The sequence below is a fragment of the Lates calcarifer genome, linkage group LG6 (assembly GCF_001640805.2).
Source record: "Lates calcarifer isolate ASB-BC8 linkage group LG6, TLL_Latcal_v3, whole genome shotgun sequence".
Lineage (NCBI taxonomy): Eukaryota > Metazoa > Chordata > Actinopteri > Centropomidae > Lates > Lates calcarifer.
In genome coordinates, this window is record NC_066838.1 from 7685941 (window position 1) to 7703697 (window position 17757).

Here is a 17757-nt window from a genome sequence, read left to right on the forward strand (position 1 = left end):
ACAAGGGAGACAAAGGAGACACATGTAGACACAGAGACAAGGACAACAGGAAACAAGGGTGGAATTTGTGTTAGAAGACAAACAAAATCATTAAAATTAGTTGTAATTGTTTTGCAGTATTCTGAGTACTGAGTAAATCTAATGCAAATAACTATAACTATAACTAAAATTAGAAGGATGCAAAGGAAAGTCCAGACCAATTAAATTTTTATAAATGCTGTGTTGTGAACATAGCCTTAACACTGCCTTAACTAAGATGGCCTGATAAACCAAGTTTTGATCCGCTTCATACTGAACTCTGGTGGAATTACTTTGTGGTAAGAATGTATCACGGAACAACAAAAGATGGTACCTTGGCTACAAAAATTCAGAAAATGAATTGCCAGGCAACTGCCAGCAAATAAATCTCTTTGCAGTTATGGATTAGGAGGTTGTCAGCATGAATTTATGGCCAATATATAGTACAAGCTTTTGAGACAGTATGGACCTACACTCATACGGAACATTACCAAGACCTTGTTGAATCCATGTCTAGTTGAATTAATGCCAAATGCCTGTACTTAGGCAGGTATACACAATAAAATATAGACAAAGTCAGTTGTGTGCATTTTTGTTATATTGAATTGGTTTTCTTGTCTTTGTAAATTTGTTCTGATAGCCTCAAGCTTGTTTTCAAGGGTTATTGTGAGCTTTTAAACTTGAATTCCTTAGACCAAACTCCTTGCAGCATGTGTTCTATTGTAAACCCTAAAGAAAACATAAAGAACAGACAGCAAGATTTTTCCTATATCTAACTATTATTTCAACTATTATTTAATATGATATATTTTGACTGCAAGATGTAGAGCTACTAAAATACTGAATATGTGTGGGCTGTTTATTCTACTGCAAAAACCAGCCAAACACTTGTGTCTTGTTCATCAGATGAGTCAGTATTTTCCTATGGCTAATCAATATCATGAATGACATAAACGTCATAAGGAATGAGTTCATCTCTTTTCAAAATATGTGTAAACACTGTATCTATTTGTTAATAGATCACACAGTGTGTCGTGTTGTTTATCATGTCAGTCTGTGTGGAGGCGGTGACAAAAAAAAAAAAAAAAAATCCCCATAGGAACTTATTAATCATTATAATCCTTGTATGTGGGCAGTGACACAGCATTAGAAGAGAAAATACTGTACAGTGTGAAAAATCTATATTAACAAAGAGGTTATTCATCACAGCATTCACTGTGACTCTATATCATTGAGGGAAGGTGGACCATTCTAAAGAAAATGCATTTAGAAAATAATTTTAGTCATTTAACAGGCATATTTCAAAACACACATTTGATTTACTCCTGAATAATTGGAAGACACTTCAATCAATTTGTTGATTCATATCCAATGCATCTGCAATACATCATACAGCATCAGCACTGGTAACACAGAGTCTTTGAAAAATAAGATTAATTACATAAAGTATCTTCGACAAACATGATTGCAGAGAATGAAGTCGTTCAGGGCCCCAAGAGTTTAGAAAGACCTGCCTGAGGAAATAAGGCTGGCTGAGTCAGTATCACCCATTAAATCTATTCTTAAAACATACTTTTTAAAAGAAAGACTTTTAAAAACTAGTCTCTAATAGTCTCTTTATGTGTTTTATCACTCTTCTCATATTTTTATGTATTAATTCTGTTAAGATAAATGTCTTTTACTCCCTACAAGTTCCCATATTTGATTTTTCAATGTTCTAGTGTAATAACTTTATAGTCTCGGTTTTGCACTATAAATAAAGATTACTTATTTATTTATTTCTCTAACTATTGATGTGATCCTTATTAAATGGTTTTAAGAATCAACCCTTTCACTCAAAATCAAGTTCAATGTGAGAACATTTTGCTGTAATAAGGGTAAAACATACAGTTGAGATTTTTAAGTTATTGCTCCTTTGTAGCCAATAATGACACTGAAGTAGTTATTAATGTATATTGATTGTGTTCATTGTCCCATTATCCAGCATTTTATAGATGTGAACTGTTAAACAGAGACATTAATTATGCAAATGAAAACCAGAGAGAAAGTCAGACTGCACCATTATAAAGCTACAGGAAGTAAAATGAACAGGCAGAAACAATCTTCATTTAATATCCTAATCATCAAGCTGAGTTAGTTTGTGGGTGAGCTATTGAACACCTTTCTTAACCAGAAGTTTCTATGATAAAAGCCAAAGAAAGCTCAATGGTGGATTCCATATTGTATTTCACTTTAATATTGCTATTATTTTATAACAGTAGATGTCATTTGTTTCATATCAGGGATGGGGTACGCTTTATAAAGAATGTATGCCCTAAACGACGAAGAAAACAAAACAATCATAAAATCTCAAAAATCATAACAAAGGAAATAAGTCATTGCACCATAAATATAGGGACAATGTGGAATGAAAGGAATCGATTTAATCAACACTAGATGCCTTTGGCAAGTCTTGAGTCTACTGAACAACATAAAAGTCAGTCAAACCATTATTCAGAGCAAAGATTTTGATTTTGAGCCCCGAAGACAAATTACGTCTCTGGATATAAGATAGGGATGAAAGTGAAACATCCAACCTGACAGGTGTTTTGGGAGATGCCTCAGTTCCATTAAAACTCTAAAGCACACCAACATAATGTGTTCAGTATCTGTGGTAGTTGTACAGAGTTGTGATGGATTTTTTACTGTTCACTAGAACTTTTTCTTTTGGATGTCACTTTTAGTTGATAAAGGTTTAATGCTATGGGTATAAACCATAGCCACAATAGTACTAGGTCTACCAAAATTACGACTATAGACATTGTTTTAGCTACAGTTCACCATAGTGTTGTGGCTGTAAGTGAACTGTAATTGTTGTTACATACATAAGGTACCATTCATTGCTGTGGTGTGAACCACAAATTATGCTTTTGAATGGTTTGTGTCTATGAGCAGCAAAGGGCGGATACAATTCAGACTTTTACTCTGTCTAGCTGATAACATGCATCACATTGCCTGTAAAATGTTCTTTTTTGAGTCAGTCCTTATCCCCTCTATTTAACTATCTTATCTAGATTGTGCTGTGAATCAATTTTAATTATTCATATTTCTAATTTTATTATTCAGTGTGTGCTTGCTAACATCAGCATGATTTGAGTGACTTTACCTGGCTCTGGAGTGCTTGCTGTTGATACAGGGACAGTCTGGCCTTGGTGTGTTCGTCTGTGGTGGGGCTGAGGGGTTTAGGGTCTGACATGGACCTCTGGGTGCTCTTGATGGGTCGGGGCACAGACGGATGTCGCTGGGGAGACTCTGCTGTGTAGGACTTCTGCTGAGGTGTGACATGTGCCTTGTTCAGCCGTTCACTGGACAGAGAAGTCTCCAGCAGGCGGTGAGGGGACACTGGAGACACAGGAGAGTAGAGGACCTGTGGGGATTTGGGAGCTGTCTGCTGCTGCCGAATGATGCTGGAGATAGACTCGTTGTGGAGGTGGTTGTGAGGCTGGTAGTTGATGTCAAGCGGGTCAGGTCGACGTCGCTCAAACTTGGCTGCGTTTGCTGCGATATGCTGCTGCTGGCGTTGCTGGGTAAGAAGGTCAGCAGAACTGGATTGTTGTGTTCCAGTACTGGTAGAGGAAGAATATGGACTAATTGTTGTTGGTACACTGAGCTGTGGAGCCACAACACCCTGTGACTGGGCTTCTGGGTCAGTCTGGCATGCTAGAGACTGTCCTTTTTGGGTCCGCTCAGGTCCAGAGATGTAGTGCACAATCTCCACTTTATTTGGGTCTGGTACTGTCACATGGATCGCTGGGGAGACTCGTCCTAGGTGCTCCACCTCTGTCTGGCAAGACATTTCTCTAATGGTCTGGACAGCAATACTGGAGGATACCATCTTGGACGTGTCGGTTTTTGTGTCAGAAGCTGCATTCATTGTGGTGGCAGTGCTGCTGCCAGCGACACTGGACTCAGAGTGCCGGGAGAAACGGGAACGTCTTCGGCGGACTGGATGTTCCACCTCTGCCTTGTCCTCATCGTCGTCTGTCTGGACAGAGCAGTCAACGCTGCGCCCGCGCCTCCTGGTGCGATGGCGCATCATGTACCTGATGATGGAGAGAAGATAAAAAGTAAGGAAAGAAATGATAATGTTTTATATTACTGCATGCAAATTACATTTCTGTTTTTTGTACAGATAGTATACCAGTAGGAATATTTTTTGCTGGTGCCAATTTGTACATACAACACATAAAACACAGATGACAAATAAGGACTATGGGAAAAGGGGGTAACAACACTGGCATACCAAGGGACCCTTTATTGGTACTTATAGAATAATTTGATCAAACTGATGAACAAGATCTGGGGGAAATTACCCCACATGAACAAGAATGTTACAATGGAATTTTCACCCTGAATTATTAAGTGTCAAACACAGAAACGTAGCCACAGACAACAGTTCTGAGTTTGAACCTCAAACAACACTGAATGTTATATCATATTGTTGTGTTTAATATTGCTGTTTGCCTTTGAACCTCTCTGAAATGTGACATTTTATTTCTGTGTGAAACTGTTTACTAATTATTCATAAAACATGCATCTACATCTCAGCTGGTGTCTTGTTTTCTAATTGCTGAAAAATGTGAAGTAATAAAAGGACTATGAAGGTAAGCCTCATAAACACAAAAAATGCTCATCTACATTTACAACCGCCATCCACTTACATGCTCTTAACACATAAACGTATCTGTCTGCTCTCTCACTCCACTCACCAACACACATGCATGCACATCTTTACCTCTCTTCCCCATCCTCATCGTCTGTCTGCACACAGCTGTCCACAATTCTGCGGGGGGAACCGTAGAACACCACACCATCACCATCCAAGCTGTCCCTGCTCAGCCTGGTCATGGAGCTGTGTTTCCTCATGGTACTCCTGATGTCCATGTGCTCTTCCTGGCTCCTCAGACACATCTCTGATGAGGAGTTGGGGAGGGAACGGGAGCCCATCTGAGAGTCAATATAGGGGTGCAGGGGCTGTCCATTCACATCCAGCTGTAGAAAAAAAGTTTGTTTCAAGGTTGGTAGATGTTGAACGTAATCACCTGTCACCAATGCAGGTGAGACTGATGTTGAATTTTTAGAAACCAGGTTAGAATTATTTTGTGCACTCAGTTTCATACATCATGCACAAAATTATTAATAATAATTGTCTAAAATCAATTGTGCTTTAAAAAATACACTTTTAAAAAAGGGAAGTGTCAGATACGACATGACAAAAAAATTCTGCCAGGATGGGTAGGGTATCCTTTACTTCCCTCACCTGTATGCCCTGAGCTGCGGCAACTGTCTTCTGTCTCTTTTGCTCTTCAAGCTGCTGCTGGAGCTGTTGCTGTAAAGATTGGATCTGGTCTAGCTGGGACTTCTGCTGGGCCAGCTGCTCCCTCTGGAGAACAAGTTGTTTCTCACGTTCTTGTTGCTGCTGCTGTAGGACCTATAAAGTGTTGGTGGAAAGGGGAACAGAAAGAAGCACAAGGGCAAAAACAGAGATAAATGACAAGACAGAGAAGCATAGAGAAGCATGGTACAAGAGAGGGGTGAGACATAATGGGTTGAGAGGAGAAGAAATGATCAGACAAGGAAAAAATAAAAGGTGGAAACAAAATGAGGAAAAAATGAGAGAAACAGAGAGAGACAGTAAAGACAGAAGAGGACAAGGTTGTTGACATTTGGACAGCTGATTGTAAACAAGATGATCAGATTTCAAAAATGCAAATCAAATCATAAGACTCCTGAAACTGAATGTGACATGAAGTTATTCTTGTGCTGATGGATTAGTTTTGAAAATGGTTCCAAGTTAGTTAAACTTGTATATATTGCAAAGAACAAGAATGGAGGCGCAACACAAATGAAGTGCAGCATGAGCTGGTAATTGCGGTTGCCAGTCATATAATGCTTATAAGAAAATATTTAATGCATTTTCTGTGTTGCATAAATGACAGGCTGGTGCAAATAAGGAGTTAGGAATTTTGCCTGTACTGTAGGTTATGAGATGCATATTGAGCATTCCATCTCTAGTTCATTCTCATTAAGGAAGGCTTCCACACCTGTTTAACAGAGTTAACTTGAAAGATTTTCAACTGCTTGTTCTATCAAAAAAGAAGAAAATTGTCATGTTAGCCCTTCTGTTAACTGTTAAAACATCTTCACAAGGCTAGTAAGAGGTGAGAAAAACAATAAATTCAAATGTGTATTTCCTATTGATTATAAAAGTTTACAACATCAATCCATTTTTCCTTTGCATATAAATCAAACCCAGCAAATAGAACATGAAACCACTTTCCATTTTTCTGAATATAAACCAGACCCATAAATGGAACATGAAACCACTTCACAAACTAAATTTGAGCATCATGAGTTTCTATCACACATATGTACAACAGGTATGTTCATGCACACTTCATATACAGGAAACATCCAGTAAAATAGACAACATCGCATGCAGATTATATTACAGAATATATATATATATATATATATATATATATATATATATATATATATATATATATATATATATACACTTTTGTAACTCAGGCTGGATGCAAACATGTCTTTGAACCAAAAGTCATCAATTGTTAGTTAGCATTAGAATTTTCTGCAAAAACAGAATTGTAACATCATCTTCTAAAGGGATGTTTAATGGTTTCACTGGCAAAAAACCTTCAATAAGATTGTTACAGTTTATTACATGTACTTTCAAGAAGATTTGATGGTAGGCGTGCATTTAAAGACATGCATATTGTATACTGTATATAGATCACGATTATTTGGGGGAATTATGTATCTTGCAGAGCAAACCCATATGCTGGAACATTGAAAAAAAGCTATTTAAATAACACAAGAGGATACCAACTCATGAAGATACAACACAAGTAACACCACCACAAAAGCAGAAAAACAGCAAACTGCAAACCAAATTCCAATGCAAAATAAAACAATCACAAAACATCAAATAAGATACCACATATCAAACTCTCCGCTTAGCCTCCCGTTTCTCCCTCTACCTGTTCCTTGATGTTCTGCAGCTCCTGTAACTCCCTCTGCACGAGCATCTGCTCCTTCTCTCTGTGCAGCTTCAGCTCTATCCTTTCCCGTTCAAGCTCCTCCTGCAGACGCAGTTGCCGGAGTTTCTCCAGCTCCACACGTTCCCTCTCCATCTGAAGAAGCTGCTCTTGCTGCCGATGCAGCCTCTCTGCCTCGGTTTCACCCTCCTTGTGTATAGCTCCTGGTGGCGGAAACGGAGGAAGACCCCCTGCAATTGGTAAGCCACTGGAAGGGGCAGAAGGCCCTACTGGAGGTTGGGAATAGCCATGGGTGTGTGAAGGACCTGAAGGTGGGTAGGCATGAGCTGCTGGAGGAGGTTGCTGTGGCTGCTGAGCAGTTGTCACTTGTTGTTGTTGCTGTTGTTGTTGTTGTTGCTGACTGTTCAGGTGTGCCTGGGACAGGTTTATTGGCTGCTGCTGCTCTGTTGGTATGACAAGTGTTCCTCCAACTGAGGTTACTTCTGCTGATGAGGGTGTCATTGTGGCACCTTTACCAAGGTAAACCGGTTCATCTTGGACTGTAGAGCTAGTAGCTGGCATGGAACCTGGGGCACCTACTGGTGCTGAAGTTGTTACAGCGGCAGCAGTAGTGGCAGTGGTTGATGTTGTTTGAAGAAGACCTGGTGCTGGGTAACGAACTGGAGTTTGTCCAGATAAGGGCATTCTGGGGCTCATTGGTAGTCTACTCAGACTAGATAGGGGCACAGGTGTCATGTTGGCCGAGGGGTAGGGCCTGTAGACCCCCCTCAGTAGTGGGCGAAGAACAGAGGCAGGCTGGGTTGTGATGGGAAGTGTAGAAGCAATAGGGGTCTGGATGGTGGAGTAGATCATCCCATCAGAGGACCTAATAGCAGCAGGGTACATGGCCCTGAGACTGGCCTGTCTGGCATTGATAAGGTTGGTTAGTGCTTGACTGTGGGAGATTGGCTTCCCATCTAGTCCAAAGAGGAGGTTTTGCCTCATGCCAAGACCTGCAGCAAGTCTGGAGGTCCCAGGCCCAGTTCCTCTCCCTAAAGTGCCAAACTGCATCAAGTCTGGGTTGCTTGCATACCGATCCATGGAATTGAGTGCTGCACACATCCGACTGATCTCCCTGGCAGTTGTAGCACTGTACTGAGCCAAGTTAGCTTCTTGGAAGCTAGCAATGTCACGAGCAGAGTAGCCATAGTCTGAACTGATATTAGACAAGGAATTATATCTCCTTATAGGCAGTGTTTGGGCTGTGATGTCTCCTCCATGGCGTAAATCTGTATAGGAGCCATACTGCATCCCCATATACCCTCCATAACCCTGTTTCATAGCAGTCAGATCCATGGCAAGTTCTCCTGAGACTTGGAGGTGTGGTTCAAGTTTTGAATGGTAGGACTGTAGCCCAACTTCAGCTAGATTTGTATCAGACATTGAGGGCTGAAGCTTACCAGGGAAAGGTAATGTGTAGGCCTTACGTCCATCCATTGGATACTCATGGTACCTTCCAGGTTGTCTTTCGTGGTCAGACTCATAGCTGAGAGGTGGGGCAGATGGAGGCCTTATGCCCTCTTTCTCAGAAACACCAACACAGCTTCCACCAAATGGAAGCCGGTAAACAACATCACAGCAAGCTGGTTGGTTGTCAGGTTTAATTTGGCCATCTGTCTGATCCAAAGCATCCTGTCCCTCTTCTACCTTTACAAGCTGAGTCACTGCCCTGGCCTGCTCTGGTCCTCCATCCATCTGTACTACCACGCTATGTGGTGATTTACCTCCTGACATCAAACCCGGAGGACTGGCCTTCCCTTTTAGCTCAATGGGACCAGTGCCGTACAGCTCAGGATTAATGACTGGTGATACAGCACTGACCACAGCTGAGGCAGTGCTAGTCTGGCTGACTAGCAAGTCTTTTTTAAGTAAAGGTGAGATCTGGCCAGTAAGATTGTACCTTGCCAAAGCAGATGCTTGTTGCTGGTGCTGTTGCATCTGATGGTGCTGCTGCAACTGCTGTTCAAGGAGCTCTTGTTGCTTCTGGAGCTTCTCTTGTTGTTTTTGTAGCTCTCTCTGTTGAATACTGAGGTCTTCCAGTTTGGCATCAATTTTTGGTATTGATGGGTCAGTTGGTGGTGAAATTTGTGGTTTGTTCTGTGAAAGACACACAGCCGAACCCATCCCCTGGCCCAGATCCACTCTGCTTTGATGTGGGTCACCATAGACTGTTGGCTGTTTGGGCTGGGTCATGAACATTGAAGCAGCCACAGTGACACTCACAGTGGTTGGTGTGGTGGTCTCCTGGGTGTTCAGGTTCATAATTAGTGGCTGTACAATCGTTGAATGTCTGCTACCCTCTGATCCACCATGGTATTTCCTGCTTTCAGTGGCCAACGAGGTGAGATCCATTCCTTGATCAGTTATAATAATAGGAGCAGGTTTGGTGGCTGTCCTGAGGTCCACAACACTTCCACCTTGGATCATATGGCCCTGCTCTACCCTAGAAGTGCCTGGGACAGTAGATATTCGACAGAGGGAGATGTTATCCATTGATATGGACCCTCTCGTGTAAGTGCTGGCTGTGGTGACCATACTTGTTCCCACATTCACCTTCTCCACTCTTTGTGTTCGGTAGAAGCTGCGTGTGGGAGACTGTTGGTAAGGTGGTGTGTCTGGAGGGCTGCCAGATGGGGAGTAAGTATCAAATGTTGATTGGCGGCTAAATCGGGTAGGTGAAGACAGAGGAGAAGTAGCAGTGTTGACTGTCATTGGCCTAGCTGGGCTTGGAGGTGGGGAGTATGGGGCATCCTGGGAGGACTGTTGTCGATACAACCGTGGAGAAACTGATCGATGTGATGTCTGGGTTCCCTGAGCCATCACTGGAGATGAGGGCCCAGAGCTAGCTGACTCCATTCGCAATGCTGAACTGAAAGTCTGTGTGGAGAACTCAGCTGTAGCCCTTCTGGAAGGTGATCTGGTGGGACTCTGTGGTGGTGGTGATGGAGAAAGAGGAGGACTGGTGCTCCTATAATAAGTAGTATACTTGGGAGAGCGTGGCTCAATTATCCTCTCAGTAGAAGATGTTGAACTGTCTCGCACTTGGACACCTCTGGTCTCTCCTACCCTTCTGGTGATCACTTCTCTCTGACTGTAGGCTTGGGTAATCTCTGCAATCTTGCTGCATACACTTGACACTGTAGCAGAGGATGTTGCAGTACTTCCTGTGTGTCTGCCATATATTCCAGACTGAGTAGACGTCATGGTGTGGCTTGAACTAGTCTGAGAAATGGTTACTGCATCTCTGGCATAAACTCCATAAGCTGCAATAGTGGTGGCTGCCACTGTTGGGGTTATTCCATTCTTTCCAGCTTGGCTTTTGATCCTGTCTTTGTGTCCATCCTTTGCAGAGAAGTGCTGTGTTACTCGGACATCAGGGATCCGTCCTCCAGTCTCAGCAAAGGAGACAGGAGCTGAGATCTGGGTGGGGCTGGTCCCTGGAGTCAAGAGAGCATTGCTTTGTTCCAGTAGTTTAGCAAATGCTGAGCCTGTGTCCAGGAGCTGTTTGTCTGGGTAAGAGCTCTCAATCTCAATCTCTACTTGCTCATCAGTGGCCTGCTGCATTTTGGTGATGTTCTGAGATGTTTGTCGAATCTCCTCATAAATATCTGTTTCTGTCTCTGCTGCCTCATTGTCATATCCAGTCTGATCTTGTTCATATTCATACTCATCATCATAACCTTGTCCATTAATGTCTTCCTCGTAGTACTGCCCAGGTCTTCCATGTTGTTGCTGCTGTTGCTGCTGTTGTTTCTGTTGTTTTTGAAGCATTTCTGCCTTCCTCATCATCTCCTCATAAACTTCCTCAGCACTCTTCAGTGGTTTGGAAGTTGAAGATGGTGCTGTTGTGGTTGTTGCGGGTGATGATTTCTCCATTGGTGAGTACAGAGACATAAAGGTAGGCAGGTTGTACTCACTGCCTGACTTGTAAAGTTTGGACTCGTATCCCTCAGCCTCAGAGTCTAGACTCTGAGGAGAATATTCAGAAGCAGAAGAACGATGGAGCTCTTCCATTTCTGCAGCTTGTCTTAGCTCTTCTGTTGGAGAGGCATCTTCGATAGGTGAGAGATTGCTGGGTGGTGTCTTGGACCTCTCTCTGCGCCTCTGAGCCCTCAGCTCTTCCTTATCCCTCTTGGTCTTTCGTGCTGTGCTCCTTATTCTCTGTTGTTCTACTTCTCTCATTTTCTCCTGTTCTCTAAGAAGTTCCTCTTCCTCTCTCAACTCATCCTCTTCTGAAGAGTCTTCAATGGTGGGAAGGAGAGGGCCATGGGAGCGGTGGCGTGCTTTCCTTTGCTGTTTAGCCTCTTCCAGTCTTTGCCTCCTGCTAGGACTACTGTCACTGTCCTCCTCCATTGATGAGATGGAAGTAGGAGACTGGCCAGAGCCATATGAGGATGAGGTGGGTGGCAGAGTGGAGGAGTAATCACCCCGAGAACGCTCCTCAGGAGATCCTGTTAGGCTCTCCATCTCTAACTCTGGTTCCCGATCAAGGCTCAGATCATTTTCATTGCTCAGCTCCATGTCTCGACTGTAGCTATTGGTGTTATTGAGTTCAATGGTTTTGAAGCGCCTGAGGCCTCCTTGTGATGCCATCACGTCTTCCTCACCTTCCTCCACTGAGCCTTTATAAACATCAGTTGAGCTCTTAGTTTCCTCCTCAAAACTGCTGGAGTGGTGCTGAAGGCGTCTTTTCTCTTTCCCTGAGTCAGAGATGATGTGTTTATGGTGGCTTTTCTTGGGTTTCTGGTAGCCATATCCTTCGTCTTCCTCATCCTCCTCTTCCTCCATCTCTTCCTCCTCCTCCTCATTTTCTTCATCAGCACTCATTTCCATTATTTGTCTCCTCATGAACTCCTCATCAGTCATCTCTGTGGGCTCAGCCTCTTTTTCCTTCTTTTTCTTTTCCTTCTTCTCCTCCTTTCCTTCTTTTCGTTTACTCTCCCAGTCTCCTCCATCTTCTTCTTCCTCCATTATATCTTCTAATTCCTCGTCAGAGTCGTATGCATCTGGTGGGATTGACAGGGAGCGTGGGCGCTGCTTCCCTCTGTCATCCAAATCTCTGTCCCTGTGCTTTCGTCCCCTTCTGTCAGCCTTCTCTTCAGAGAGGCTCTTCTCTAATAAAGGCCTCATGGAGCTTTCTAGCTTGGTGATTTCAGAAGGGCTAGGTGGGGAGCCCCTCCCAGTGATACCCCTCTCGCTCAACTTCATCTCCTCTTCTTGGATTAGACCTGTAATTTCACTGTGGGAGCTGGAGATGCCATCAGAGGAGTAACCGGTGTCACTGAGACTTTGAGGACTGCGTGACAAGTCATGGGTGCTGTTGTTTTTTGTATCCTATAGAAAGAAGAAGAAAGAAAGAAAAATGAATTTAGATTTGGGAAGCTACGGATGTTTCATTTCAGCACATCAGAATGCATACATTTTAAGCCCACGTAAATTTAGATTTTTATGATTTTAAGACGTTAAATTAATAATTTCTGCCTAATTTTAATATTAATCTATGAACAAAACTAAGTAAATGTAAAAATTAAGTAGGAAAAATTGTTCCAGATTTAAGTGATATATCTCATTATTGCTTGTGCAATACAAGACTTAGATTTATCAATACAAATCAGTCAAACAACAACATATTTCCAAGGTGTTAAATTTGTAACACGTCATCATTCTGCTTAAATGGACATGGTAAAACTGCAGTCCTCCCTTTTTAATATAAAGAGAGTAGTTTAAAATAAATCATTTATATTCTGATATTTCAAGATGAGATATAACATTGACACTGATATGACTCTATAGATACAAACTACAATTTTTTTTGTCCAAGCTTATTCAAATAGCTTTTCAAGAGGTTTACATACATTTGGTGATTTAATGGGTTTTTAATGGCATATTATTAATGTGTATTATCCATTATTTTTGGAACATTAACTACCAAGTCTAAACATATGTTTGATTTTAAACAAGAATACATTAATGTAGGGCTCTCTTCATTAGATTTGAAAGGCCTATAAAAAACATTTCTTGCTATATTGTTATATCTTTAGGGAATTCCACAGAATTCAACAAAGTCTCTACTTAAAAATATTGAACAGATAGAACAAAACTAATTCATATGAACCCTAGACTCCCATTATATTTTATTAGAGACTTTTTTTTTTTTTTTCAAATCTGAATTGTTAATGAGGTAATTCGGCATGTGGGCAAAAAGTGAATGCTTACAGTTTATCTCATAAAAGAGTTGTTAAACAGAACAAAGAAGCGACAACTCTGAACTCACAGAGTACAACATGGATGTAGAATTACATGGGAAAATTCAGAACATTTACATATATAATATATATACTATATATAGCTAAGTCTGTCTTTTGAACAAAGCCTACATAAATATCTTGATTTAATTACAACATAGTTACAAATAAATTATGTGATATATATATATATATATATATATATATAGTATTATGCAACAATAAAACGTGATCCAAAATAATCAGAGTACAGTCTTCCTTAAGTAAATGTCTTAAGTAAATGTCCTTAAGTAAATATATATATATATATATATATATACACACACATATATACATATATATACATATATATATATATATATATATATGTATGTAATGTATGTATATATATATATATATATATATATATATATATATATATATATATATATATATACATACATTTTTTTTTAACTATCTTTGAGCCATTGATGGAAAGAGTCAGGTTTTTTGTTTGTGTATTTTTAAAGATGAGCTCAAAGTAAGATTGTGGAATTAACATGACTGGAACATAAAAATTACTCAAACTCATTCATCAATGGCTCTGTCTCAAATCTCAGATGTCTGTTAATAACATGCCAAATTGTAATATCAAAAGAACTAACCTGGTAAAGAAAAGGGTGATGGAGAGAAGAATACTAGAATACTGTATGTGTGTGTGTTTATATAATGGAAATCTCTAGAAAACCTCTTACTCCTCTTACTTCAGAGGAGACTTTACTTTGAGCTCTTTGCCCTAAAAATTCCTTGCAGCTCCCCAAATGAGTAAGGTGTGTGTTGCCTTTGAAAAGGCCTGAAGCAGCATTACTTCAGTTAAGGGCCTTGGAGGTTTAGCATATTCATGGCATGCCAATCTTTATACATATTTCAGAAGGAACGATGGCTGCTGCTGCCTAAGAAAAGGCACTATTTCACTCATTCTTTCCCTGTGTTTGTCTCTCTCACTCTCACTCCCTCCCCAAGGTAATCCATGAATGCCTTGCTGCCACTTGCAGTCTCTCTCAGAATTATGTGAGGAGAGAATCAATGATATGCCTTCCAAACACTTCCAACACTACAGGAGAAAGTAATTGGCTCAACTTACAATTCTGAATAACTGGCATCGCATCATACCACAACTCTCATTGTGTGATGTAAAATACAGAGTGTTTACATTCAGAAAAAGTATCATTTCAACTTTGTGTAGTAAAGTAAAATCCAAACTAAATAAAAATATAATTCACAAAATATTAGGGGCATCCATATACAGTACAGAGACACAACTTTTGCTGGAAGTACAAGAGAGAAATAGGTTTTGAATAAGGAGATAAAGAGGAGTCCACGAGTCAGGAGGCAATTTAATGACCTAACAGAGGAAGAAAAAAATAAAAACATGGGAACAAAACACTTTTTTCCTAGAGAAAAGATGATTTAAACAGAGTGTGGCAAAAATGAGGTAATACAATACTTCTAGAAATGGTTTCCTAAATGCACGGTATTAAACCCAAATAAGCCTAATCCGTTGTGAATAAATGAAGACCCTGATGCATCTCACTTGTCACTGCAGTGATGAATTTGATCTTTTATTTAAAATGTAAAGTTTAATGAAACTGAAAATAAAACAAATGAGCAAAGGCATAAGGGCAAGATCATTTTGTATTACCATTGTGTTTAGAATTTTGACTGAAAAAGAAAACAGTTTTAAAATAGTTTTATGGATCAGTGACCAAGTCACAAAAAACAGAAAATATCTAAAATATTCATAAGAAAATAATGGGAGGTTTGCATCCAAAACATACACTTCACAGAAATTACTGTTTTCACTTTACCAATAGAAAAGATAGTTCAGCAAAAACTTGTCATTGCCATTAAAGCTAAGGTTTGGTTTGCTGTTGCATTTACTCCTTGTGTGTTGTCTTGTGAGAAACAGAGATAGTTGGTCAACCTAATGCCAAATTACTGGAATCTCACTGATCTGTTCAAAGTGACTTTTACAAACCTTTATACATTTATCCGAGAGCAAAAACCGTATTCACAGTAGCATGAATGGCCTCAAAATACCACTGTTATTCATTCATTTACCTATCTGGAGTCTAAAAACAGCATTCAAAAAGCTGAAGGAAATATGGGAGTAAATCTACTATTGCAACAGACGCAGCTGGTTGATGGCAGGATCTGTTGTGATGAAAAAGTAAACATCCATCCCTCAGGTGTCAAACAACACAAATTCCCCAAGTTACATAATCACATGGTCTTCGTACCATATGTACCACATGAGTCTGATTGTGCAGGGGGCAGCAATGTTCACCATTTCTGAAATGTACATCTAAACTGTAATAGTGAAGTCAACAAAGTGTTAAATCTAGTCTACTTTTCAGGAGAGTCTGTTTTAGGGACCTGAAGTCTAAACTAATCAAGCAGTGAGAGCTAGATTAAGAATTGGGACTCCATCCTCCTATATTGCTCAATAGCTACTTAGCTACATTCATGAAAGATAGCAACAAAAATATGGAAACAAACATGGAAGAGATGGATGCCGCTGTATTCATTTTGGTAAGTTGACAAATAGAAATAACAACTCTAACTTGAACATATTTCTTTGACCAATGTGAATGTGTGTATAAAAGGTATGGAGGCGGAATGGGGGGGCACTGTTGATCCACCATTAAGCCGGCAGTGGAGGTTGTCACAGAGCCAAATCAATGTCTGTGTAAAAGGCAGAGCCAGCACAGCGGGACAGACACCAGTCAGGCTGCTGCGTTACACGTCATGTCTCTGATTCAGGAATTGCGGCATGCTATCTAAAAACATACACTGGGGAAGCATTATGCTGGCTTTGTTTGGTTCAGTTCAAACAAGCAAAAGCAACATAATCAAGGGTATTCTTAACAGCCATACAGCCATAAAATTCCTGAGTAAAAGGGGTTACAAATTATCACACTACCCTGTAGACTTTTATCTACTAGCTTCAGAATCTCTAAACTAAAACTAGAAGTTTTTTAAGTTGCTGATATTTTTTTTCATGTGCTTAAATAAACTGGGTATCTATAATTTTACCAGATAGTTAAAAAGAGGCTCTTACAGTGTACCAGTGGCTTAGCATTATGGTAGCCTATGTTTTTACTGAACTTTGGCTCTTTGAACTCTTGAACAATTGACAGTGACAAGCAGTTAGCACAGATATTTTGTTTTACAGTGGAATATAGTAAAATATCTTAATACTGTTCATACAGAACAAGTTCACATTGGTGCAGATGTGCAGTGCTTTTTGTGTAAAACTTTGCTTGCTTAACCCTGTGCTTTCTTCCTGACATGAGGTTTACTGAAGTAACATCTGGAATACAGCTCTGCATTAAGCTTGTTAAGATGATGGAAAAACTGTATGAATGTGAAGCAGGGCTATGCTGAAACAGCCATGCATATTCACATGATTTATCCTGGATACATAATGTTAAAGTTGAAAAAATCACAAAGCAGTAGCCCTTTTTGGCCCATAGGCCTGTATGTTACACTATGGCTTCCACAGTATACAGTAAACAGATGGTTGCACCAAAAATCAACCTCATTATTTAGTATTTACCTTTCATTGTATCTGTGCATTAGTTATGGTTCACTTTTCACAGTAACGTTGGAAACACCATTTTACTATTAGTATCAAATTTGGTCTTTTCCATAGGTTAACATACAGGGTACACTGGACTAAGGCCATGTTGAAAAAAATAATCTGACTTACATCATAGTGCCTGGACTTCTTAATTTCTTTGATTGGTGTAATCTGCTCTCCTTTCTTCTGGGAGGGTTTGGTCTCTTTGGCAGTTTGGTTCTCAGACTCAGTCTTAGGCTTCTCCTCTGTGGGTTTTGGCTGTTTCTGGGTGTCAGTGGTTGGTACTGGTGCCGTAGCTGGTGTCGTGGTCTTAGTGTCTGTCAAATGCTTGCCAGCAGTGGGTGCAAATGGCCCACTTCCGCCAGTTCCTGTCTGTGTTTTCTGGGGCTGGGCTGGTCTGGGCCCCTGCTGACTGGTGGGTTTGTGGAGAGGGCTTTGCTGGCTGGTTGGTGCCTGGTGACAAGGCGAGCCCATTGGCTGGTGCTTGGGAGACGGATGGGGAACGGGAAGCGGAGGGTCATCGAGGCCGCCTCCGGACATCAGCCGTTGGGTCTGGCAGTTGAGACATAGCCACTCTTTTTTCTGGAACAGAGCCCAGAGAGAAGACAAAAACCACATTAACATTAATACTATAATATGGTCAATGAAGGGTTTTTGAAGTCACATGCCCTGATATTATGAAGTCCACCCAGATTCCAGAATCTTTCTTCCAGCTCATTTTTGATGCTTTCTAAATAACAAAATGTGACAGTGTGCATTTCATAAAAATACT

The 17757-nt window shown here is 40.5% G+C and overlaps 1 protein-coding gene across 4 annotated transcripts in view; it reads right to left on the bottom strand.

Moving 5' to 3' along the window:
• bsna (bassoon presynaptic cytomatrix protein a) overlaps positions 1-17757 on the bottom strand; it is a 119466-nt gene that overhangs the window by 25354 nt on the left and 76355 nt on the right. For all 4 annotated transcript variants that reach the window (XR_007813376.1, XR_001960813.2, XR_007813375.1 and 1 more), the window contains exons 3-7: positions 17115-17567; positions 7062-12452; positions 5318-5488; positions 4793-5049; positions 3164-4100 (exon numbers count right to left, since the gene is read on the bottom strand). Coding sequence is in view for 1 of the 4 variants with exons in the window: in XM_051071079.1 (XP_050927036.1) it covers positions 3164-4100; positions 4793-5049; positions 5318-5488; positions 7062-12452; positions 17115-17567 (7209 nt within the window). In the remaining 3 variants the exon portion in view is untranslated. The remainder of the gene's footprint in view (positions 1-3163; positions 4101-4792; positions 5050-5317; positions 5489-7061; positions 12453-17114; positions 17568-17757) is intronic.